The 25,732-nt window shown below is 38.9% G+C and overlaps 1 protein-coding gene across 8 annotated transcripts in view; it reads left to right on the top strand.

Moving 5' to 3' along the window:
* The window catches only part of DNAJC6 (DnaJ heat shock protein family (Hsp40) member C6), a 157,528-nt gene extending 132,295 nt beyond the window's left edge, over nucleotides 1-25,233 (top strand). For 7 of the 8 annotated variants that reach the window (XM_007978434.3, XM_007978441.3, XM_007978439.3 and 4 more), the window contains 8 exons: nucleotides 2,246-2,680; nucleotides 4,404-4,538; nucleotides 8,671-8,739; nucleotides 11,640-11,759; nucleotides 15,808-16,071; nucleotides 18,594-18,736; nucleotides 21,194-21,370; nucleotides 22,873-25,233. In XM_007978434.3, coding sequence (XP_007976625.2) covers nucleotides 2,246-2,680; nucleotides 4,404-4,538; nucleotides 8,671-8,739; nucleotides 11,640-11,759; nucleotides 15,808-16,071; nucleotides 18,594-18,736; nucleotides 21,194-21,370; nucleotides 22,873-22,974 — 1,445 coding nt within the window. In that variant the 3' untranslated portion in view covers nucleotides 22,975-25,233. The remainder of the gene's footprint in view (nucleotides 1-2,245; nucleotides 2,681-4,403; nucleotides 4,539-8,670; nucleotides 8,740-11,639; nucleotides 11,760-15,807; nucleotides 16,072-18,593; nucleotides 18,737-21,193; nucleotides 21,371-22,872) is intronic. The other variant, XM_007978435.3, reaches the window with a different exon arrangement.
* The last annotated feature ends 499 nt before the right edge of the window (nucleotides 25,234-25,732 follow it).

The raw sequence follows: 25,732 nt of genomic DNA, 5'->3' as shown, positions 1-25,732 counted from the left end.
AAATAAGTGTGATAAGTGTGATTTTTTTATGGTCTCCCTTTAGATTGCTGCCTCTGTAATGAGATTAACACAGGATTCTATCTTCTGCTCTCAACTAAATATTATAAAAATATAAAAATCAACATTTCCCTCGGGAGCCTTAACCACTAGCAGGGCAGAACTGAGCTTACCCTGCTGCACAGAAAGCATACACTTGGCCTATATATCTCTGCTCTTGCTTTAACAACCATACCAAAAATAAGGACTTGATTACTGTGTTCTTTTCTCTCAAACCTGGAAATATTTTCAGAATCTTTCTCAATATAAAACTTCCAACTGCTGCCAGCAGTAGCCTGACATTGGCATCCTAACCAATACCCATTGGCCGTCCTTGCTTTAGAGCTGGCTGGGATTAACTGTGAGATTCAGTGTAGACATGGGTAGTCCGGGTTTGGGTATGAAAGGGGTAGGAAACTGGCTGTGGTGATGGTCTATCTGAAATTCTCCTGATTGACCTTCCTCTGATGTGTGAATGTAAGACAATATTCCCATTGCCTGCAGGTTTCAGTTTGATGAAAAAGTTGTTCATAAAATTCCTTTGAATTGAAAGACTTACTTTCAGAATTTTCTTTTGAGAAATGGAACTAGCAAATCCTCAAATTTGGAGAACCCAGTGGTATCTGGACAGTAGATAGATTTCTCATCCCCTGTGGACTTTTCTTACCTCTTATTTTCCTCACAGTGAGGGCTTTTAATATAGCTTCACTCTTAACCTCTCCACTGTCATTTTAGTAAATAATTTAGAGATAATTCCTGTAGGCTCTGAAATAGGCTTTAGCATAGATGCACAGTCTCTTGTCTGAACCTCTCAGAGCCAGGTATGTTTAGGAATGCAGAATTTTTTGGATTTTAGAAGGGTGATATGGTACATAAACTGATATAACTCGACATCCCATGTGATATCTCAGACAATAACCTATAATCAAACATATTAATATTTCTGCAGTGGAACATATAAATAATAGCCCTAAGTGAGATAAGTGAAGGCTGTAAGTATCTTCATATTCATTCCTGTCAGTTTTCCACCAATTGAATTCATGCCAAACTTAGGAAAGCCTTGCCCTTTTCATAGCTTATTACATTTTAGAATTTGGAATAAAGGATGTGGATCCATACTTGATTTGGAATGTGGGTCTATCTGGCATTAAATATCAAATTTTTGTGGGAAGATCTGTCTCAGGGACGGCTTGGAAAGTCACTCCTTCCCTAGAGGAGGCCTCTTTCCTGCTGCTCATTTGTGCTGGAAGTACCCCTTTCAAGCTGGTATAAGGACCTTTCACAGCAGAGCCCTTCTTTTCACTTTTTAAATGTGTGGTTCACTTCTGCTCCAGACTGTTGGAAAAAGGATTTGCTTTTAGCTACAGGACACATGAGAAGTAAAGACAGTAAGAAGTGTCAGCAAAGGACTAGCAGATAATGGTTTGTACCCCCGCCACCACCTCCCCCACCAAAGCACCTAACGTAGTGCCTGAAAAAAAATCAACACTTAGGTACTACTTACTATTGATTGGAGTGATTTATAATATCATCTCATATATTTCTCACAGTAGCCTGTGAGTTAGGTACTGTTTATTTATTTAGACACAGTTTCACTCTATAGCCCAGCCTGGAGTACAATGGCATGATCTTGGCTCATTGCAACCTCTGCCTCCCGGGTTCAAGCGATTCTCATGCCTCAGCCTCCCAAGTAGCTGGGATTACAGGCACATGCCACGATGTACAGCTAATTTTTGTATTATTAGTAGAGATGGGGTTTCACCATGTTGGCCAAGCTGGTTTCAAACTCCTTACCTCAAGTGATCCTATCTCAACCTCCTAAAGTGCTGGGATTATAGGCGTGAGCCACCATGCCCGGCCATTAGGTACAATTTGTTATCCCCACTTTGCTGAGGAGGAAATCAAGGCACAGAGAAGTAAAGTAAATTGCCCAGTGTCATAGAACCAGTGAGTAGTGGAACTGAGATTCAGTCCTAGGCTGGCTCCAGAGTTCATGCTCCTTATCCCTATACTCTACTTCCTCTCAGATGCTCAACAAGTGGTATTTGAATATAACGTGAAATACATCAAGTGTTCCACTGGTTGGGGTCTGAAAGCACTGTTTGCTCAGGGCTGAATCCTCTGTCTTTCTGGAATTATATACATATGACAAAAACCAACAATGCTGTGGTCAACAACTAATCTCTTATGGTATACTGGCCTTCCTCAGATCAGAAATCAGAGAAGTCATTCTGTGAGGAGGATCACGCTGCCTTAGTGAACCAGGAAAGTGAGCAGTCAGACGATGAACTTCTGACACTTTCCAGTCCGCATGGCAATGCCAATGGTGACAAGCCTCATGGAGTCAAGAAGCCCAGCAAAAAGCAGCAGGAGCCAGCAGCCCCTCCACCCCCTGAGGATGTGGACCTTTTGGGCCTGGAAGGGTCTGCAGTGAGTAACAGCTTCTCTCCACCAGTGGCTCCTCCCACCAATTCTGAACTACTGAGTGACCTGTTTGGGGGTGGAGGTGCAGCTGGTCCCACTCAGGCCGGACAGTCAGGAGTGGAAGATGTGTTTCATCCTAGTGGACCTGCGTCTACCCAGTCAACACCACGCCGCTCTGCCACCTCCACTTCCGCGTCTCCAACCCTAAGAGTGGGAGAAGGTAATTTTTTCTATGTTGCACTGTGCCTCTCAGATTTGAATTCTAATCTTTGGCCAAAGAGGTGGAAATGAACTTTCCTAATAAGCTAGACTTTTTTGATTTCACTGAAAGTCCTTTAGATGTCTGTATCTTTATTTAAATAGAAAGCATAAGAGAAAATAGAAATATTGTCCATTTGGGTAGCACACTAAGGTAGTGTAAGAGTGGACATTTGAGCTTCACACTCTTACTTCTAATTTTCTTTGTTTAGCACTTCAACCCCTGAGCTGCATTAGTTATGTCTGCTTAAACATATTGATTGATGAATTATTGTTGATAAAATTAAGTAGTATTTATGAGGTATTTACTATTTGCCATACATGGAATTTAATACTAAAAATGATTTAATTCTCATAGAAACCCAATAAGCAAGTGCTATTTTTATCCTCATTTTATAGTTGAGGAAATGGAAGCATAGAATTAAATCAGTAGCCTAGGTTTATATGACTAATAATTGATAAGTACAGCTCCTGAAGAACCAACTCAAACCAGCTACCCCTTGGTCCTGTCACCATTAACCAAGATGACTTCACATTAGGAAGGGTAAAGAGAAATGTCTCAACTCTTCAGGCCTATAGTATCCTACAGGAACATTTTTCCCCCAAGCATGTCCTTCCCAGAAGGCTGTGGGCTGGTCTTGACTTGTGATAGTTCAGCTGGAGGCATCCTTCATGAGTGTGGGTCTCGGAATTACAGAGTATTGGTATTGAGGCTCAAGCTCCGATGTTAGTTATTGGTGGAGCCAGGATGTGAACTCAGGTGCCCTGAATCCTATGCCAAGGCTATTTCCTCTGTACTTCACTTCCTTCCCTACAGTTTTAACTTGCCAAAGTGAAAAAAAACTCTGTCAGGAAAACAGTTTCCAAGATCCAAGATAGCACAGTACTCGATGATTGCATTTTAAGACTATGTACCTGGTGTGACTCTCACGATTTCATTCATCATAGTTTCAGGCAGCTAGTGGCATTCCAGTACCAGAACGGGCCTTAGACATCAGTTAATTCTGTGCCTCATGTTATAGACAATGAAACCGAGGCTTAGATGTATTGATTGACCTGTCCGAGGATACCCGCTGGATTAGTGGCATACCCAGGTCTAGAATGCAAATATTCTATCCCCCCAGAGGAAGTAGAAAGAACACCAAATCTAGAGTTAAAGACCTGGATTTGAATCCCAGGACTAACACTTAACTATCTGTGTAACATTATTGAAAAATCTTCTCAGTTGTAAAATGGGGATCATACTTACATATTAGCATTGTTGCAAAGACTAAATTTTGAGCTCTTGTCTTGTGGTATTGGGCAGTTTTAGCTATTGGAGAGTGCCCCTAGTTTAACATAAATTGATATTTTAAATGTACTAAGTATGGTAAGAAGGGATGAGGCTAGTTAACAAATAAATCCTGCTCTTAAAACCGAGGTAGGATATATGGCTTAATATGTTTTCAGCTAAGACTTCATTGGCATAATGCTCTCCTAACATCTGCTGGGCAGCAGATTAGCCTTGTGTAGCAGCAATGGTATCAACTGTGGTTCATCCAGCAGATAAGTCCAGACTACTCCTTTGTCCACAAAGATAGGAAATTCTTGGAGTCCACTGTTAGCCCTGCATGAAGTGACAATTCTTTGACATTTAGTGAGTGAACTCATGGGACAAATAAATATATTTTCCCATTGTTTTCTAGGTGCCACCTTTGACCCATTTGGAGCACCTTCCAAACCATCAGGTCAGGATTTGCTGGGTTCTTTTCTGAACACATCCAGTGCTTCCAGTGACCCGTTCCTCCAGCCCACAAGAAGTCCTTCACCCACAGTACATGGTAAGGAAATATTTTATATTGTATTCAGTGGAACATAGTTTTCTGCAAGATGTCAGTAAATGCTCATATATAAAAGCACCCTGTAGGTGCTTTTTTTGGTAAAAGCTTCCTCACACATCTCTGTTTTTGAAATTAACAACTCACCTTAACATAGCAAAAGCTCTGGGCTGTCTTACAGGACAGAAACCTGCTTAAGTTTGTTTAGCTCTGCTTTCCTGTTTGACTATGGTATCCTTTTTTGCATTAGAGCTACCTGGACAGAATCATAAATGACCCTTGATTGTAGGACATATAATTATTTTATGTACCAATAAGAAAGAAAACACTGCCACTATGAAATGACTGGAAGATACTTCTTGGTTAGAGAAATCTTTGAAATGTGGAAAAATATGTCCTAAATCAATAAAATATGTTAGTAGTCCACAAAATTGGTATTCCAAAGAACAAAGTTTGGGATATGATAGCCACTAGTTACGTGTGGCTGTTGATGACTCGAAATGTGGGTGATCTGATTTGAGATGCACTCCAAGTATAAAATATATACCAGATTTCAAAACTTAGTACAAAAAAAGCATGTCAAACATCTGATCAATATTTTTATATTGATCATTTATTAACATATTTTGAACACACTGGGTTAAACTATATTATTAAAAATAATTTCAATAGTGTCTTTTTACTTTTTAAAACACGACTGCTAAGAAATATAAAATTACATATGTGGCCCAAATTATATTTCTATGTTAGAGACTTAGGTTGTATAGAAAGAATAATAATCACATCCATTTATAAAAGTGGGTCACTTAGGTAACATTGATTAAAACCGGAGCTCTGCAGTGAAGGATAAATAGCTTTGAGCCAGAGAGTTGTAGCTCATTCCTGATGTTGAAGTCTAGTGAACATTATTGGCCACAACCTAGAAAGTGATGCTTTGTTGAAGGCATCCTGAGCTTGCTTGGAGAATGCAGTCCAGTTATCAGTTGACTTCGGGAAACCATGCCAATACGAAAGGAAGATGACTTTTGCAACACTGGTGAAACTGAAACTTGACTAAAAAAGAGTCCAGGAGCAACTTTTATGGTTCATTTCCAACTAGTCTTTAATCTCAAACTATTTGAAGTGTGTCCACAGGACGATATACAAGGAATTCCCCTCTCACCTATGAGTCATGCTCACTTGAGAGAGTCTCCTGATTGGATGTTGACTATCTGTAGGAGAAAAGATGCAGGAATGTAGAGTAGAGTTGGTTTTGCTCAGTCATTTAAAATGTTAAGTCATGTCATTGCTCTGCTCAAAATGCCTCCCCATTTCACTCAGCATGAAAACCAAAGTCCTTGAAATGGCCTGTGTAGGCTCTGCATGCTCTAGCATCCCAGTGCCTGTGACCTCATTTCCTATTCTCCCCCACTTTGCTCTCTGCATTGCAGCTCTACTGGCCTCTTTGCTGTTGCACTGGCTGTTTCCTCTGCCTCATACTCTTCCCCAGGCATCTCCGTGGCTAAGTCCTTCACTTCCTTCGAGTCTTTGCTCAAATATCCCCTTCTCAATGGAGTCTATTCTGATTCTTCCAATTCAAATCACAACTCATCTCCCAACCCTACTCTACATTCCCCTTTCTGTTTTCCTTAGTAACTTCCAGTATACGCAGTAATTAACTTATGTGTGACTTTTTGTTTGTTTGTTTGTTTGTTTGTTTTTGGTCATCTATCTGTCTCCATTAGAACATGAATTCCACAAAGGCAGGGAATTTTGTTTTGTTCCCTAATATATCCGTAGTGCCTAAAAGAAGTACTGGCGGCCGGGCGCCGTGGCTCACGCCTGTAATCCCAGCACTTTGGGAGGCCAAGGCGGGCAAATCACGAGGTCAGGAGATAGAAACCATCCTGGCTAACACGGTGAAACCCTGTCTCTACTAAAAACACAAAAAATTAGCCGGGCGTGGTGGCAGGCGCCTGTAGTCCCAGCTACTCGGGAGGCTGAGGCAGGAGAAAGGCATGAACCCGGGAGGCGGAGCTTGCAGTGAGCCGAGATTGTGCCACCACACTCCGGCCTGGGCGACAGAGCAAGACTCTATCTCAAAAAAAAAGAAAAAAAGAAAAAAAAAGAAAAAAGAAAAAAGAGGTATTGGCACATGGTAGGTGCTATCTTTCCAATATTAAATATAAAATAAATTAACTCATCTTTTCTCATCCAAGTTTCTTTGATGCACAGTGATAGTGTCTATAAGGCTACACATTTTCCTGATTTTAATACTTTGAAATTATTGTTTTAATAAGAGTACTACCCTTTGTGTCCCATGAACATGGGTGTTCATACTTGGCAGCTTGGCAGTTTTGGATCTAGTTTTCTGTTTCTGATGAGCTCATTAGAACATGATGTTTATCACCCAGTTTAGGCCAGTTAGCACTCCTTTGTTTTGTGGTTACATTTCTCATTTTGGCCTGTATTGTGCTAGCGAGTGGAAAGAATTTTCTCCTCTCCTTGTTGGGAAAGCAGTGATCATTTCACTGTTACTGAATCAATTCACCATCTTCATATAAGATAGAATATAGGTGACACTCAGATGTCTGCTTTGGGAGGTCAGATTGCCCACCTCCAAATCCTCAGGGTACTTCCCCTGGGTTTCTACAAAGCATTGCAAATCTCTTGTGAAAATTAAAAAAAAAAATACTACCTTTGGGCTCAACAAATATTTATTGAACATCTATTCTGAAGAGAATAATCACTTGGGACATGGTGTTGGAAGAACAAATAAATAATCATAATAAAAGGCAAAATAGAGACTAAAATATTAGGTAATTACCTTTTTTAAAAAATATATTCCTGTCTCTCTAACAGACCTTAAGTTTCTTGAGGATAGATAATGCATCTTTTAGTCTCTGTCCCCTGGTGTGGTGCCTTGCATGTGGTAGGTAGTCATAAGGGTTTGTGGGTTTGATTAGCAATAAATTCTAATACCTACTTCTACATCGTAATTAGTTGTAAGACTAAGATGAGAGCTTAAAGGAAATCAGATAGAACGTATTTGCAAAACCGTCTAACTTCCACCTCAGTGGAATGGGTTATTGTGTAAAAAGAGAAGGGAAAAATATAAAAGAAAGAATTATTATTGCTGATAATGGCATATCCTTTTTAACTTAATGATGGGAAGGTACTAGATGTCTTGGTTGGTACTAAGTGAACAAAACAAGGACATAAAAGATTTGGAATGCTAATCTTGATGCCTTCTGGTGGTGATGGGGTGTGTGTGTGTGTGTGTTTTAAATCCCAGTTGCAATGTCAGTTTAGTATTTGAATTTTAATCATTAATTTGTGTGGGCAAAACCTAGAGGTGCCTCAGAAAGAAGTTCTTCATCATGGCATCTTGTTTCCTATATAGATTTTATAGATGTATAAAAAACTTACTACGCACATGTATTCCTCTATTACACCTGATTCATTTTAGCCAAATATTTCTTTTAAATTATATGTTTGGAACTTTGAGGGGGGTCAGAATGATTTATTTTGAAGCTGTAGTGAGTTTATTTTGAGTACCATAGACACATCCCTGACAACCAACATAGTGATGGTGTATAACCAGTGCCCAATACATGTTCTGCATGACTCATGGTTCTCAATTCATGTCACAGCAGAGGAAAAAACAAAATGTCAGTTTTAAGTGGATTATGCCTCTATACTTGTTAGTACTTAGCAAAGGTAAACTGAGTTTAAGGTGTTTTCCCCCTCTGTTCTTATTGCACACTGACTTTGTGTTAAGTTGACAGGTGGGACACACACACATAAGATAGTTCTTTCTTGCCTTCGAGGGACTCACGGTCGAATGGAGACAGACACATGCTCAGCTATAACTCAAGGTGTTTGGATATGGAGGTAAAACCAAAGTGAGACAAAGAAGGAGCAGAGACAAATAATATGTAGTTTCCGTCAAGCCTCATGTGAACAACCATAGGTGAAGGTAGAATATATCGAGTGTTGCAGAGTGTAGCAAGAACTCGGAAGCACGAGTGGATTTCTTGGGATCTTGCTGGAGCCATGCAGGCTTCAGGGATGGATTGGCATTATCCTATGTGAATTCAGAAAAGTGGGTTATGAGCTCTCTTGTTCTCATTCTTTTTCTTCTCCCCATTTGTAGCTTCTAGTACGCCTGCTGTGAATATTCAGCCAGATGTTTCTGGAGGTTGGGACTGGCATGCTAAACCAGGTAAAGGTCAGCAGGTTATTTTCTGTACACATTTATATAATTGCAAAAGCATAATCCTTACCCAAGATGAAGTGAGTACTCAGAGAGTATTGTGGCCTACCTGTGTAATTTGTGTCACTTTTTCCTAAAGATTCTTATTCTGAAAGAGCTTTTCCCAATGCACTTGATGACGTGATAGTGCTACTTATCATACACCATTTAACTTTTCTGAGTTTCTTTTGCTGGATGTCTGTCTTGACAATAGAATCAGACAGATATAAATATATATCAAACTCTATCACTTAGAAACTCTTGGATTTTTTGGCAAGTCTGAGCTTCAGTTTTCTTATCTGAACAATGGGGATAATAATTTTGGTCCCACACAGTTGTATAAGTTTAAATAAAAAAAACTTGTATAAGAATTTCTGGTATAGTGTAGATGCTGACAAATGTGAATATTCTTCCTTCTTTACAAAGTACTTATTTCAGAGCAAGATTTGTCTGTGATCAATAAGGTCTCCTCCTCATGACCACTATGGCATTTATGGAGCTGTCTTACGTGACTGCTTCTGACGTTGAACAAGTTAAGTGCAGGCGTGCACATATAAACACATACACAATGGGCTTATCACAACAACTTTCTGAAGCAGTTGCTGCTTCCTTTTTTTTTTTTTATTGTAGCAACCCCCTCCCCACAACATAACATTTACCCTGCCAGTAATTTCCAAGTGTACAATGCAGTATTATCAGCTACATGCACTTTGTTGTGCAACAGATCCCCAGAACGAACCCACCTCACCACTGACCCTCCCGCATAACTGAAACTCTACACTCACTAAATAACTCCCTATCTCTGCCTCTGCCACCCCTGGCAACCGCCCTTCTACATGAGTTTGACTACTTTAGATACCTCCTATAAGTAGAATCATACAGCATTTGACTTTTGTGGCTGGCTTATTTCACTTAGTATAACATCCTCAAGGTTCATCTGTGTTGTAGCATGTGACAGGATTTGCTTCTGTTTTTAATTTTTAAAAAGTTTTTGGCTGGGGCGTGGTAGCTCACACCTGTAATCCCAGCACTTTGGGAGGCTGAGATGGGAGGATCCCTTAAGGCCAGGAGTTCATGACCAGTCTGGGCAACATGGCAAAACCCCATCTCTACAAAAATACAAAAATAGTCAGGTGTGGTGGTGTGTGCCTGTAGTCCCAGCTACTTGGGAGGCTGAGATGGGAGAATTACTTGAGCCCAGGAGGTTGAGGCTGCAGTGAGCTGAGATCACACCACTGCACTCCAGCCTGGGTGACAGAGTGAGAACCCTGTCTCAAAAAAAGATTTTTCTTTAAATTGACAGATAAAATTGTATGTATTTGTTGTATACAATATGAGGTTTTGAAGTACACATACACAGTGATATGGTTTAATGTAGCTAATTAACAAAAGCGTTACCTTTACGTGGTTATATTTTTGTGGTGAGAACCTTTAACATCCATTCTCTTTGAATTTTTCAAGAATGTAGTAGATTATCATTAACTGGAGTCACTATGCTGTACAATGGATCTCTTGACTTATTCCTTCTATCTAGGTGTAATAATATATCCTTTAACCAATGTCTCCTCATCCCTGCCCTACGTCCAACCACCCCAGCACCTGCTAACCACCATTCTACTCTTTATTTCTATGAGACCAACTTTTTTAGCTTCCATATACGAATGAGAACATACAGTATTTGTCTTTCTGTGCCTGGCTTATTTCATGTAACATAACGGTGTCTAGGTTTATCCATGTCGTCTCAAATGACAGGAATTTCTCCTTTTTATGGCTCAATAGTTTTCTATTGTGTGTATACCACATTTTATTTATCCATTCATCCATTAATGGGTACTTAGGTTGATTCTATATCTTGGCTGTTGTGAATAGTGCTACCATAAGCATGGGAGTGCAGATATCTCTTTGACATGCAGATATCTCTTTGACATACTGACTTGATTTCCTTCGGATATATACCCAGTAGCAGGATTAATAAATCATATGGTAGTTCTATTTTTAATATTTTAAGGAACCTCCAAATTGTTTCCCATAATAGCTGTACTAATTTACATTCCCACTAACTGTGTTCTTTTTTCTCTACATCCTTGCCAACAAGTTTTTTGTTTTTGTATAACAGCAATTCTTATAGGAGTGAGGTGATATGTCATTTTGGTTTTGATGTGCATTTATATGATGATTGGTGATGTTAGTATTTTTTATACATCTGTTGGTTTTATACATCTGTTGGTTTTCTTCTGGTTTTCATCTTTATGTTTTCTTCTTGTAATTTCATAGTTTTGGGTCTTATATTTAAATGTTTAATGGAATTTGAGCTGATTTTTGTATATGGTGAAAAATAAGTCTTTTTACCCTGTTGCCTTCTTATTTTGTTGATTGTTACCTTCCCTGCACAGAAGTTTTTAGCCTGATAATTGTCCCATTTGTTTTTCTTTTATTGCCTGTGCCGTTGGTTTCATATTATTTCTCTTTTTTAAAACTAATGGTAAAATGGTGAAGCTCAAAGATGTTAAGCAAGATTCCCAAGGTCACTCAGGAATTGGCAAAGCTGGAATCTAGATCCAGACCTAACTTCAAATCCTACAGGAAAGAGTGAAGTCAGGTGACATGAAGACCTGGAAATAAAACAAACACTGGATATAATAGTTCACACTTGTGGCTTGGAAACACCATTTGTCTTTTCTGTGTTCTGTCCTTGTTCAAGGTCACCATTCACCCAGGTCAGGCAAACAGGGTCTAGCAACTTCTTAGACATTTTCAAACCCTGTCCTAATTTGCCTAGGAGACAAATGAACAGTAACTCTGGAATTCTAAATTTCAGAATTCAGCCTCAAACAACTAACTCATTTTCAATGACCTTATTTCCTTTTCAGGAGGCTTTGGAATGGGAAGCAAGTCAGCTGCCACCAGCCCAACCGGATCCTCGCATGGTACTCCCACCCATCAAAACAAACCCCAGACTCTGGATCCTTTTGCCGACCTTGGGACGCTAGGTACAAACTCAGAAGATCGAGCTACAAATAACATTTATTTATGGCTACAAAGCCTTAAATCTCAGTCTTTGGTGTTATAGCAAGCTGGTCTTGTCACCTGGAACCTCAAATAGTGTGTATTCTTAATCTATCCTCTGAAACCTGAGATAGGCTTTTTTAAAAAAAGAAAGTGAGAATCAGATATGGGATTCAAAATCATCTTTATTGATTCATTTCTCCAGTGCCTAATTCTGGATGTGTAGTATGAATAAAGTTAGAGCTTTCAGGGGCTCATGGCAGCAGAGTTTGGCTGCGCAAAAGTAATGTGTAGGGAAATGGTATGAGACAGGGCTGGTCAGATGGATTTGTGCCACATAATGCCAACCTTGCAGAACACTTACTGTGATGCTGTGGTGTTACCTGTGAGATCTTCACACCGTTCCCCTTCTCTCCATTAACTGTGGTGATCTCTGGTCAATTTGTAAAGTTCTATACAGAAAATAGACTCAAGTATCGTATTTCCAGAATATTTTCACCATATGTTAATAGATGTCACAGGGTAAGTGTTCTGAGAGGAAGTGAGATTGGGAAACACTGGTTTCAGTGGATTTTGATTACCACTAAGAGGGTCACAGTGTCCAGAGTTCTCAAACTGATTTCACCAAGGAACCTGTTTTCAAGGAGGGGTTCATTGGAGTACTGTGTTCTGAAACATTTTCTCCCTCCTTTTTCCTTCCTCCTCTAGGGCAGTGCAGATTTGTTAAATAAGGATGGGGTAGCCCTGACACAAAGGTTTATCTTGGCCATATTGATAGTCCCTGATCTCAGGAAGGCCTCTTGAGGCATTTAGAGCCAGATGGAGGGAATGTGAGCCTGGCTACCGTTGTTGTCTATAACTTGTGTCAGCATCTTTATCTTCCATTCTGTACTATGTAGATGTTTTTCCCTTCTAAGAACTCTCAAAATTCTTTTATGCAGACATTTTCTTCTCCACTTTTCTTTGTATCTTACAGAAAATTTCAAATTTTAAAGTAATATTACTACATCAGATGAAATTTTACTTCAATAAAATCTCATTTATTATTGATTTTTAATGCATTTATTCATCCAACAAATATTTATGAAAGTGCCTTCTAGGTGCTAGGACTGTTTTGGTAGAAAAAAAAATAGCAAAAAAACCCCAAAACTCCTGCCTTAATAAAACTTACATTATAGAAGGGGAATCAAATAATAAATTAACAAATATATAATATAATGTCAAATAATGAAAACGGTAAAAATAACAGTTAATAGTTATTGGAGCCTTACTATGTGCCAGACACTACTTGAAGTGCTTCACATATATCATTTCATTTAATCTTCATAATCTTTTGAAGTAGTGACTGTTATAATCCTCATTTTACAGATGAGGAAACAGGGACACAACAGATTAAGTAACATGCACAAATCACAAGCTTTCAACACCAAGAAGTCTAGCTCTGGAGCTTGCGCTCATAAAAGGTTTAGAGGTTGATGTAGCTGAGTGTGGGAAGGAGTATCAGGTCAGTTCATCCAGTCAATGATTTTCTACCCTTGAACATTAATTCCCTCATTTCACAAGTATTTTTGAGTACTTACTACGTGGTAGGCATTCAGGATGTAATAAAGAATCAAGGCAGATGACATTCCTGTTCTTTGAAACTTACACTACAGTGGGAGGAAGAAACTTTAATTGAATGTAAAATATCCACTACTGTAGGGGCTACACAAGATGGAGCATTTTTTAAAAAGCTCCCCAGGTAATTCTAATGCACAATCAAGGTTGAGAACCACTGCTGTAGCTTTTAATGAGGATTGCAGTGGTCTCTGGATTTAGCTACCACTTTGTTTTTCTGTCAGTTATCTGCTTCAATTGCATTAACAATTAGACTTGCTGAGCATAGGGAGAAAATATTCTAGAAGGGTGGACATCAGAGAGTCCTGCAATGTTGATGAGCCCCGTGAGTGCGGGGTCAGCGTCTGCTTTTTCACCACTGTATCTGCAGCCTGGCATCTAGAGGATGCTCGATAGTGGTTCCTAAATGAATGAATAACTGACAGTATGGTAGGCATATGGCAAGGTTTTCTTCATTCTTTAGGCTTTTCCATATTTACCAAATTTTAAAATAAAAAGCATATATGTTCAGAACAAAGTAAGCTTCCTTAAATATAAAATGAAACCTCAGTAGAGTATGAATACCAAGTCTTAGGTGTATGTTCCTGTGCTCTTGGCAGGAAGACTCTGGGACATAGGAAGAGGGACTTCATGCTGCTAGTTATGGAATGAGTGGGGCAATGCCAACTTTGAAGACAAGCCCTGTCATTACATTTTCCTATCACCAAGTATTTATTGAGCCCTGAAGATGTACTAGGCATGTGCTTATTAGCATATGAGCTTACATTATTTTATAATATATAACATCTCTTTGCTTAATTGTGGAATACTTTCATATAGTTGTTGTGTCTTTACAGTATACCTGTGATACAGACATAGTTTTGATTAAACGGATGAAGAAACTGAAGCTCAAAGGGGTGCGATTTTTTTACCCAGCTTTAGAAGAGAGATATAGAAAGATTCTCTGTGTCCTGTTTTCAGCTATATTCTTAGTGCCCAGCATAGTACATCACACTTGGTAATGCTCACCAAATAGGGGTGAATTAGTGTATATATGTATGAATGAATGAAGAACAAATGCAAGAATGAATGATAGAGCTGAGACTGAAACTCAGATTGACGATAAGTCCAGTGATCATGACACATTTCCAGTAGGGAAGGAAAGTTGAGTCCCAGGATCAGAATAGGGAAAGTATATGACACATTTCCAGTAGGGAAGGAAAGTTGAGTCCCAGGATCAGAATAGGGAAAGTATCTATAGAAAGAAGGGATAGTAAGGGATGAGTTATAGTGAAAGGCTCAGCAATTAGGAGAGGAATTAAGGATTACTGGGTGCAGTAAACGAACATGATATTTGGAGGTAGGATGTACATAGTCTAATCCCAGCTCCATAATTAGCTGTGTGATCATGAGCATATCAGGAAACCTCTCTGAGCCTTAATTTCCTTATCTTTAAAGTGGGGCCAGTGATACTACTTACCTCCTAAGAGTGTTGTGTAGATCTGAGCAGTAATGTACATAAGCACATTTTGTTAACTCTAAAGAGCTATATAAATATTAGTTATTTTATTGTTGTTCCTTTAGACTTATTACATGAAAGGGCCTTTGGGGATCATCACATTTCAGCTTCTCATTTTACCTCTTTAAATGCAAGTCACAGCTGGTTTTCATATTTTGGACATAACCCAGCTTGTATGCAGTGAGTGCTTAAAAGTTTGGAGATTATGCAATCACGATTCTACTTAAATTCCTGGCACAAAATAACATCATTTTTAAAGCTTGAATAAGATCCTTTGTCCTGTTTAAAGTTATCAGAATGTTGACTATTTTTTCTTTCCTTGAATGAAATGCAACTAGTATGAAATTAAAACCTACTTCTGAAATTTCAAAACATCTTTATTTACTCTTGGGCACTAACCATGCTTTATAACAAAAAGTGATTAATCCTAATAATTGAAGTTTAAGTAGCACCTTAATGAGTGGACTTACTCTGTTTTATTCCCCATTCTTGTCATTTAGTAGTTTTTTAAAACATTTTATTCTAGTGAAGAAGTAGAATCTGCTTAGAAGATGGAAGGGTGGGGAAGGATGGCACAGTGGGAAGAGCCAGGGTTCTTTTGACTTGGAGGCAAAGATCCAGAATCAAGTGTCAGCTCAGCCACTTGCTGTGTGCCTCTGAGAAAATCACTTAACTGCTCTGACCTGCAGTTTGTTCATCTGAAGGAAAAATGAGGCCATTAAAACATACCTAAAAGTGTCGTTGTGGAGATTAAGGAAATAATATGTATGCCTGTAATTCCTTTATCTATATTAGGAAGGTTACTTATGCTATCAGTCAAGGGAATGGCTACTAAAGCCACTGCAAACAATATCTGAAGACAGAAGAGTTAGAGGCCACTCAATATAGTTTTACCTTCTTCATCCCTTTTTCTTTAGGTAGTTCTTCATTTGCCAGCAAGCCCACCACACCAACTGGATTGGGTGGAGGATTCCCACCTCTCAGCTCGCCACAGAAGGCATCTCCTCAGCCTATGGGTGGCGGGTGGCAGCAGGGAGGTGCCTACAACTGGCAGCAGCCACAGCCTAAGCCTCAGCCCAGCATGCCCCACTCCTCTCCCCAGAACCGACCCAACTACAATGTGAGCTTCTCGGCCATGCCTGGGGGCCAGAACGAACGTGGGAAAGGATCAAGTAATTTGGGTAAGGATGATGGTATGGGACCTAGCTATAGGGCAGCCTGTCTGTGTTGTCATATTGCCTGAATATGTATGTCTGAAGGTGACAGTAGTTTCTGGGTAGTTTCAATTCAGTAGTTTCTGAGGAAATCTTACAGTTGTACAGACACAACATGATCCCTACCCCCAATGCTGTACCTGGAGCCTCCTGGGTTGACTATGCTTCTAACTTTTATACCATTTTGTGACTGTGGGCTCACTTGTCCATTTCTCTCCACACTGGAACCACATGGAGGGCAGGGACTGTGTCTTAGTTGCCATGGTATCATTAGCACCTAGCATAATGCTTGGCATAGGGTAGGCACTAAATGAATGTTGAAGGGATGTGAGTGGAGAGGTGGATGGATCTTAAAGCTGTTATTCCTTTGGAAGAGGAGGTAGAAGAAAAAGTTGGGGAATCTTCCAAGCACATTGGTCATATTTGCCCTTTGGTCCCAATTGGAGGACTGTATGTGTCTTGGAACACTTGGTCTTTCTTATGCTCTGTTTGGTGGATTCCTGAGATCAGTGGGGTACCTATAATGGTGCCAACACCTGAGGCTGGAGGATACCTTGGATAAGATCTTGACAATGAGTGAAAAGTAATATTTTTGCATAGGAGGGATGGTTAGATTTGAGTTTATTAAAAGCCTATTTTGGTACATTTTATATTTCAGTTGATTTTGTCAGACTCTGCAATGAAGTACATAGGAACATGGTGAGGGAACAGGCCTTTCTCTCTATGGAACATGGAAAGGCGATTCTTCTGTTCCTCCTAGTAGCTGTAGCTAACATTTATTGAGTCCTTACTGTATGCCAGGTGCTATCCTAAGCATTTTCATGTACAGTCATCCCCCTTTATTTGTGGTTTTTGTCCTTTGCAATTTCAGTTACCTGAGGTCAACTGCAGTCTGAAAATATTAAATGGAAAATTCCAGGAGTAAGCAATTCATTCATTTTAAATTGTGCACTATTATGAGCAGCGTGATGAAACCTCACACCATCTTACTCCATCCTGTCTAGGATGTGAAGCATCCCTCTGTCCAGCACATCTATGTTGTGTTCTCTAGCCTCCCATTAGTCACTTAGTAGCCATCTCGGTTATCAGATCAAAGAAAGTACTGTATATCTAGGGTCCAGTACTATCTGTGGTTTTAGGTGTCCACTGCGGGCCTTGGAACATACCCCCTGTGAATAAGTCGGGGGACTCCCATATTATTTCTTATAATCTTCAAAACCAACCACATATCATAGCTGGGAAACCTGTGACACAGATCGATGAAGTAATTTCCTAAGTTTATATAACTTATAAGTGACAGAGTCAGGATTTGAACTCTGGCAGTTTGGCTCCAGAACCCCTGCCCTTTATTGCTACATTCTACTGGCTAGAACACAAGTGCTTCTCACAACACCAACACGTTAGGAATTCAGTTGTTGGGGGTATGTAACATCATGTTTGTTCTTGACTACCAGGGATATTTCCTGGACAGTTCCATAGAGTCATGTCAATTCCCCTCCATTTTTGAGTAGATAGATGTGGGGTGAGTGATTTCAATCAGCAAATACTTATGGAGCATCTTCAGTGTAGAAAACGTTGAGGATGCAGCAGTAAACAAGAAACAAAATCCCTAGTTTCAGAGCACTTACATTTCAGTGTGTGCAAGTGCAGGTGTGTGTATGTCTTACAGTATAGAGATAGCAAATGGTTTTCAACTCAACCAACTGATTTTGGTTGATTTGAATTGACTGTATGGACTGATGTTTTGGTTCTATTTTGTTTTAACAAGCATTTAGATAACCAGGCACTGTTCTAAGCATTTTAAATGTTAACTAATTCATTTTCACAACAACTCCATAAGGTAAGTAATATTCCTAACACCATCCCCATTTTATGGATTAGGAAATTGAGGAATAGAGATAGTAAGTAACTTGCCTAGGTCACATCACTATTAAGTGGCAGAGTTAGAATTCAAACCTGGGGAGCCGGAGTCCAAATTCTTTGTTCCTAGCCACCATGCTTGGCTGCCTGTCCAACCAAACTGAGAAAGATTATGAGGATACAACAGACTTGGAGAGAAAGAGCAAAGTGACTGACTAAAATATCAACAGAATAGGGGCAGGAAAGTGGTAGCATGCATGGATTTCAACTACCAAAACCCAGATCCCAGTGCCAACACTGATATGAGTTAGTTATAATCTGGAGGGATAATGAGTATCCTCATCTAAAGAGAAGGTACAGTGGAGATGGAATTTGATTTGGCTTCATGAACCAACCTCCAGTTTTAACCTTGCCACATATATGTTAAATGATTCTGGACAGATTCATTTTCATCATCTGTAAAATGGATGCAAGAGTCTCTTACCCTACTCACAGGGTAAGCAAGCATAAGGGTTAAGGGACTGAATGCATATTAAAAACATCTTGAAGACCCCAGATGCTGTGAGATAATGATACAGCGTTATGTTTAAGAATGAAAACTATAATGATTTTCAAACATTATATTGCAGAAGGGAAACAAAAAGCAGCTGATTTTGAAGACCTACTCTCTGGTCAAGGTTTCAATGCTCACAAAGACAAAAAGGGGCCTCGGACAATAGCTGAGATGAGAAAGGAGGAAATGGCTAAGGAAATGGATCCTGAGAAATTAAAGGTGAGTGAGGCCCCTGACACAGCTTGATTATCCTATATGACAAAGTCATGTGATAAAGTCATGTATATGGAGCTATCAGCACGAGACTAACCTATTGTCTTAGTCCATTCAGGCTGCTATAACAAAATACCATAAATGGGGTGGCTTATAAACAATAGGATTTTTTTTCTCATAGTTATGAAGGCTGGAAGTCTAAGATCAAGGTGCCAGCCATTTTGGTGTCTGGTGAGGGCCATCTTCCTGGTTCATGGATGGTGGTCTTTTCCCTGTGTCCTCATAGGCAGAAGAAAGAGGTCTTGCTCAGGCCTCTTCCATAAGGGCACTAATCCCATTTACAAGAAATGTGTCTCATGAACTAATCACCTCCCAGTAGGAAGCCCTAACCTCCTAATACCATCACCTCAGGAATTAGAATTTCAGTATAGGAATTTTGGGGGACACATACATTCAGACCATATCACCTATAGAAGGCGTGGTATTAGATTTCTGGTGGCCACTCTATTTGGTTTTTACAGTTGTGATTTGAGTACAGCTGTTCCCTTTAAAAGCAAAGTAGCTATGAGGAGGTTGCACACACTGTTTAATTTCTTTAATAAAATAAATGTTATTCCATGGTATGGCAATATAGATTTCTTTTGTTTGCCTGTTCAGATGAGCAACGGCACTTTTTAAGAGGTGATTTTGTTATTCAGATGGCATTCACATTCTAAACATGAGTCATTAGAATTTGCTGGTAAGAAGAATGCATTATTTATGTTTTCTGTTTCTGCCTTGAGAGCTTTTTTATTAAACCAGATTGACTGAAGCCCCCAGGATCTCTTCTCTACTGATAGAGAAATATTTACGTATCTGAGACTTACCAATTCCTGCAACATTAGACCTGGAGGTTTGGAAGGTAGAGGAGAGAAAGGCTGAGGGAAGTGTGGCTCCCATCTTCCCCATTGTCTCCCTCTACTTTTAACCCAAGCAGTTCTCCTTTTATCTCTTTTTGATTCTGGAGGTCTAGGTAAAATTAGATTTGAGGATTTTCCTTAAATCAAATCAACATACTTTTTTCCTCAAATCAACTTACTGTTTTAGTATGTTTCAGCATTGGTGTTGTTTTTTTAAGTTTGCAAATCAGCAAATCGAATCCCTTTGTTTCACAGCTGAAGAAAAACCACATAACTTCACAGATGAAGATGTTGTATGGACAGGCAGATGCAGATTAGCTGGGAAACAGAGGGTGGTGATGTTGATGAGTGGTATGAGGTCTGGAAGAGTTTGTAAAGATCAAGAGAATTGGAATGTTCTTCACAGATGGAGAGGTTGAGTTCCTATGTGACAAAATACTAAATATGCTGACACTATAACAAACTGAAAGAGGAGGATGTAATCTGTCTTTGTATTAAGGCATCTGCAAAACCAGTACTTGAACGGCAAGTCAATCTTAACACATTCTGAAAACATGTACCACTGTTCTGTATAATTTCCTGACAGATTTGTTGCAGATATATATAATATACATCTAATATAACTTAGATTCTTTGACACATTTTTTAGTACAATGTAGGATCTTTCATTTGCATGTTTTTCACTCCACCCAATGTTACAGGGGCTTAATATTTCTCCCAAAACTTTGTGTTTTATCTCAAAAACCTTTGTTCATTAGGCAAACTCAGACGGTTTCCTATAAAAGAAAGCTGTTTATTTCACTTAAGCTATGTTTGATTATTTAATTGGTACAGGGTATGTAATTGTTTGGGAGAGTAGCTGTCATTAACATGACTGAACCATTCATCCAGCAACACTCACTTAGCCGAACTCCTGTTAGGTACTCAATGCTGATACAGTTTTATGATCCCCCTGACTTAATCACCTCATTTGTTCAAACTGTGAATGTTCATAGTTCAAATAAATGACTAAATGGATCAATTAATGTAACAAGCCTTTTTGAGCTCTTCTGCACCAGGTTTATTATTTGGTTCTGAGATGCAGTGATATATAAGAAATAATACTTTTCCTCAAACAGTTCTGCCTAATGGAAGGGAAAGACAAACACACAATTACAATAAAGTGTGGCACATATTATGGTAAAAACATGTTTAAGGTAGAGTAGCCCAGAGAAGTTTGGCCCTTTTTTAACGGTTACTTATTTAGTGCAGTATCTACCCTCATGGAGTTTATTTTGAGTGTAACTCTGAGGGTAGGGATGGGAGAGAAAGGAAATCAAACTTGCAAAGTCTAACAGTGTGAAATTCCTCAGCAGGCTTTTGAAGGATGATAGAGTTAACCAGGAAGACAAGGTAGGAGGTTAAGGAGGAGAAGCATTTCAGGTGGAAGAAACAGCCTGGATTATACAGGTTGCCCTAAGTGTTTTGATGTTGCTGGAGCAGAAGGGGTTTCTAGAGTCCGAGTGGAAACCTTCTGAAGTAGTAATTAAGCATTTGAATTTCTTAATTCCCTTCGTGTTTACAGATTCTGGAATGGATTGAAGGTAAAGAAAGAAATATCAGAGCCCTTCTCTCCACGATGCATACTGTGCTGTGGGCTGGGGAGACCAAGTGGAAACCAGTTGGCATGGCAGACCTGGTAACACCAGAGCAGGTGAAGAAGGTGTACAGGAAGGCTGTCCTGGTGGTGCACCCAGATAAAGTGGGTATAACCTGCCCTGTTGTGTAACTTGTCAGGTCCTTGCTTCATTATCTTATGAGTATGTGTTTTACTTTAAATGTGCTGGTTGATATGACCTATTTTTAATAAAATTAAGTCTATGGGCTAAAATCAGATATTTAAACAAATAGTTATATTTTATGAAATGAGAAAGAATATATCAAACTATATATTACAGGGGCTTATTTAGAGAGAGTAAGATTTACCCAGGGATTAATTTTTAGGGCTCAGAAGTAAATTGTGGCTGAGTACGGTGGCGTATGCCTGTAATCCCAGCACTTTGGGAGGCCAGGGTAGGCAAATTGCTTGAGCCCTCAAGTTTGAGATCAGCCTGGGCAACATGAAAAAACCCCGTCCCTACAAAAAAAATACAAAAATTAGCTGGTGTGGTGGCATGAGCCTGTAGTCTCAGCCACTCGGGAAGCTGAGGTAGGAGGATCACTTGAGCCTGGGTGATCAAGGCTGCAGTGAGCTGAGATCACTCCACTGTACTCCAGCCTGGGCAACAGAGTGAGACCCCGTCTCCAAAAAAAGAAAAGAAAAGAAAAAGTAAATTGTATCCTGACTTACAATAGTAAGGACAGGCTAAGAGCTGGACAGAAGAAAACTTCTTTCCTTTAGAGATAAAACAGTATGGTTAGCTAGGACAGTAATGGAAAAGCTTTAGAATGTAGTTGGTAAAATTTGTGAGAATCAATAAAATATTCAAAATAGAATTAAATTTGCCACTGTCTTGATTATCACTATATTGATTATGTCAGTTTATGTCTTCATTGAAGTATATATACATCTAAGGCTCTACCTTGTCAGAAACTTCAACTAACTCATGGCCAAATGAAATCATCGTATAATACATAGAAACATTCAGAAAGAAGTGAGTCATCTTGCTGTCACATAGACTATACCGGTCATATGACATGAAGCTATGATCGAAGTGCCACTTGGGAACACAGGCTTGAATTTGATGCATTTGATTTTCGTCTCTCCACATTTTTTTTGTACTAGTCTGGAAAGAAGAATTAATGAGAAGCAGTGGTAGTGCTTGAATTTTGATGAATCAAAAGAGAAGGAGAAACAAGAGCCCAGAAAAATCCACAGACTGTATGCCCCATTATGACTCTCAAAGAACGTTTTAGAAACGGGAAAACGGGAGTTAAAAACAGTCAATGGAGATGGGCTGTCAAGAACCTTTGTCATTTGGCAGATACTTCTGGAGAACAGAGATATATCTTTTGCTGCCCGATAAGCTCTCTGTTGTCTGCTTCTTGACAGATTACTACTACCCTTGTGCATTTCTAGGGGGAGGGCATTGTGGGGAGGTTATAGTAATTTGGGTCAGATATAGTAGATTAGGCTGAAAAGTAGAAATGGCCAAATAGAAAAACATTTCAATTACTTAGAGCCCATATATTGGCAGTGAAAAATTCAATATCAATAACATTTTGGTCTGTGGTATCTAATGTGTGTTTTTGTTTTCTCTGCAGGCTACTGGGCAACCCTATGAGCAATACGCAAAGATGATTTTCATGGAGCTCAATGATGCCTGGTCTGAATTTGAAAATCAAGGCCAAAAGCCCTTATATTAATTCAGGAGCTTTTCCATCCCTGCTGCAGACCTATGCTAATGCTTAGTGTGTGTCACAATTCTGAGGTTTTCGCAGATGAACCAAAAACTCCAGTAACACGTTTTCAGTACTAAACCGTTAAGTTACTCATGAATTAATTTCTCATCGATAAGGAATGTGGATGTTTGGTTTCTCAAAGTTCCCACCATAAAAGATCCAAAGCATGAGAGGAACTTCTAGTCAGATGACCTTGCAGAACCACTGCATTCCTCCCTGCCCTGTGGGGAGCCCACTCAGCATTCTACCTGGGGAAGTGGAAAACAGAGGCCACCACCCATGAAGGCATAACACCCATCACATTGTCTGAGAATAGGATTAATGAGCAACAGTTATGATAATAATTAATAGATATGATGGTTTAATGGTTCCTAGATTTTTCTTGGAAAGATATAATTTGAGCAGTGGCTTTATGCAGACTCAAAGAACAAGACCAAGTATTTTTTTTTAAGTAAAAATTTACTAAGGCCTTTAGCATAATACTGTAAATATCTTTTGGTCAAGAGGACTAACAAATATAAAGGAACTTGAATTGTAGGGAGTGATAATAGTCCAGTGATTAAACTACAGTCCAGTAATTACCACCAACTTTCTGACTAAGCTAAAAATGAATGAAAATGCTGGCTAAAGAAACTAGGGACTCTGAAGATGCCGAAATCTTTATTCCTGGTTAGGAAGGTGGGCTGCTACCCTTCTTTCCCTTTAGAAAACTGTGATTAATTAAATAAAAAGTCTTACTACTGTAACAACTCTAAACCTGGTTTAAATGAAACATCTAGTTTTGCTGTAAGGCTTAATGCTCTTCTTTTGTTTAGCCAAGAAAACATTCTTGGTTGGAAACAGGTGGTAAAGTAGTTTGGCCTGTTCACAATTTATCAGGGCCAATATCTAGTATGGACTCAGTGTTCTCTAGGTTTGTGAGCGGTTGTGGTAAGAGAATAGAAGGCAACACTGAATAGGAGTTATGAGAATGGCACGATCACAGTGAGAGAGCTGCACTTACCCGCAGACCCAGTCAGATGGCTTGTCAGTATCTGCTCTGAGGAACCAGGTCCCACCTCCCCACAAGGCAAATCTAGACCCATTGGATTATTACAGTGGACTTTATTGTTTTAAAAGTAGTTGGGGATCCACAGGAACAACATTCATACAGGGACATTTGTGAAAGCAAAGCAAGAATGAAAGCTTTCCAGATCTTAGACTGGCTGGATTAGATCAGTGTGTTGGCTGGTTCTCATTTTAAGGGGTAAGCAGTTTGCTGTTCTGTGACTTTAGTAGATCTCTTTTGTGTGCACATATACAATGTGCATTATACATACGTATATATATGCGCAAAGCAGATGGGCAAAAAGATTTTCATGCTAATCTTCAAAGGTTCATGCTCAATGTTGTGAAAAGCTTTTAAAAGTTGTTTTGAAAAGACAATCATTTTTTGTTTTTGTTTTAATTTTCTTGTGGCAAGCTATACCGGAAAAGCGGCATGTCAAAAATACTTTAGGTTCTGCATAGATCTCTTTCTCTCTCTCTCTTTTTTTTTTTTTTTTGTTTGTTTGTTAAAGTTCATTATTTATTTTACCTTTTACTGACAATGTGAAACTCAAAGAAAATGTTCTCTTTTTAAATATACAGTCATAAACTGTTCAAGGTAACCATAACAAACTAGATGTTATTTATTAACGTATTATAAAATAATGTTTGATCCAGTATGTGCTTGTCTTATTTAAAATTGGAATGTGAGACATGTTGCTGTGACCTGTTTTTTTTTCCTCATTCACATTTGTAGATATTGTGTGAACTACAGTATATAATAACAATTAAAAGGATATTCTGTGGATGTCACATATTTTGAAATGATAGAACTACATTAGCTTTGTATCATGTTTGGATAATTCATCAATGTTCACAGTTTAAAACATCATTAAACATTATGTAATTAGCAATGAGAAAGAATCTTACTTAACTTAAATTTGGGGATTTCCCCCCACATCTCTTTTCCGGATACATTATAATTCTGGAACCCTATTTATCTCAAAACTCTTAATATATGCAGACCAACAGGTTTTTGCATTCCTTTTAAATAGCTGGTTGTGACAAAGCTTGTTGTTGATCAGATTCACTGTTTCATCATATTTATTGTAATATATTTTTTGTTTTGTAAATATGTTACAACAAAATGTGATTGGTCTAAAATATTTGTAATGTATATTAAAAGGTTCAAAAATATTTGTGGAAATCCAAGTTATTTGGGTACTTGTAGGAATACAGTGACGAGCTTGAATGCCACCTTCTGACATGATTTACTTTTAAGGAAAGTTATGAGGAGAGAATACGAAAAGCATGCACCAAAATGTCATCTGACAGGATTTCTGGATTTATACTTAATCCCTCCTGCCCCAGCACACACACACACACACATGCACGCACACATGATTTTGATTATGCTACATGATATATGTTTCAAAAAGAAATACCATAGAAATCCTGGTCTCCTAGCCAGAAAATTAAAGGATTTTCAAAAAAATTAATCTGTATGTTGAGGCAAAAGGATTGAACCTGGAAGTCTGGGACTTTATCATAGAAACAAAGTCTCAGATATTTTAGTTCTTTGGAAACAAATGCTGTCATTCAAAAGCATTTGACCCATCACTGTACTGTCTACGTGAGGAAGAATGTTCAAGTTGAACCCTAATGCCGTGAATGAAACACAATCTGTGTAGGGAAT

The sequence above is a fragment of the Chlorocebus sabaeus genome, chromosome 20, assembly GCF_047675955.1.
Source record: "Chlorocebus sabaeus isolate Y175 chromosome 20, mChlSab1.0.hap1, whole genome shotgun sequence".
NCBI lineage: Eukaryota > Metazoa > Chordata > Mammalia > Primates > Cercopithecidae > Chlorocebus > Chlorocebus sabaeus.
Note: the sequence above shows the minus strand (reverse complement) of the source record. Positions and strands in the feature narration are given on the sequence as shown.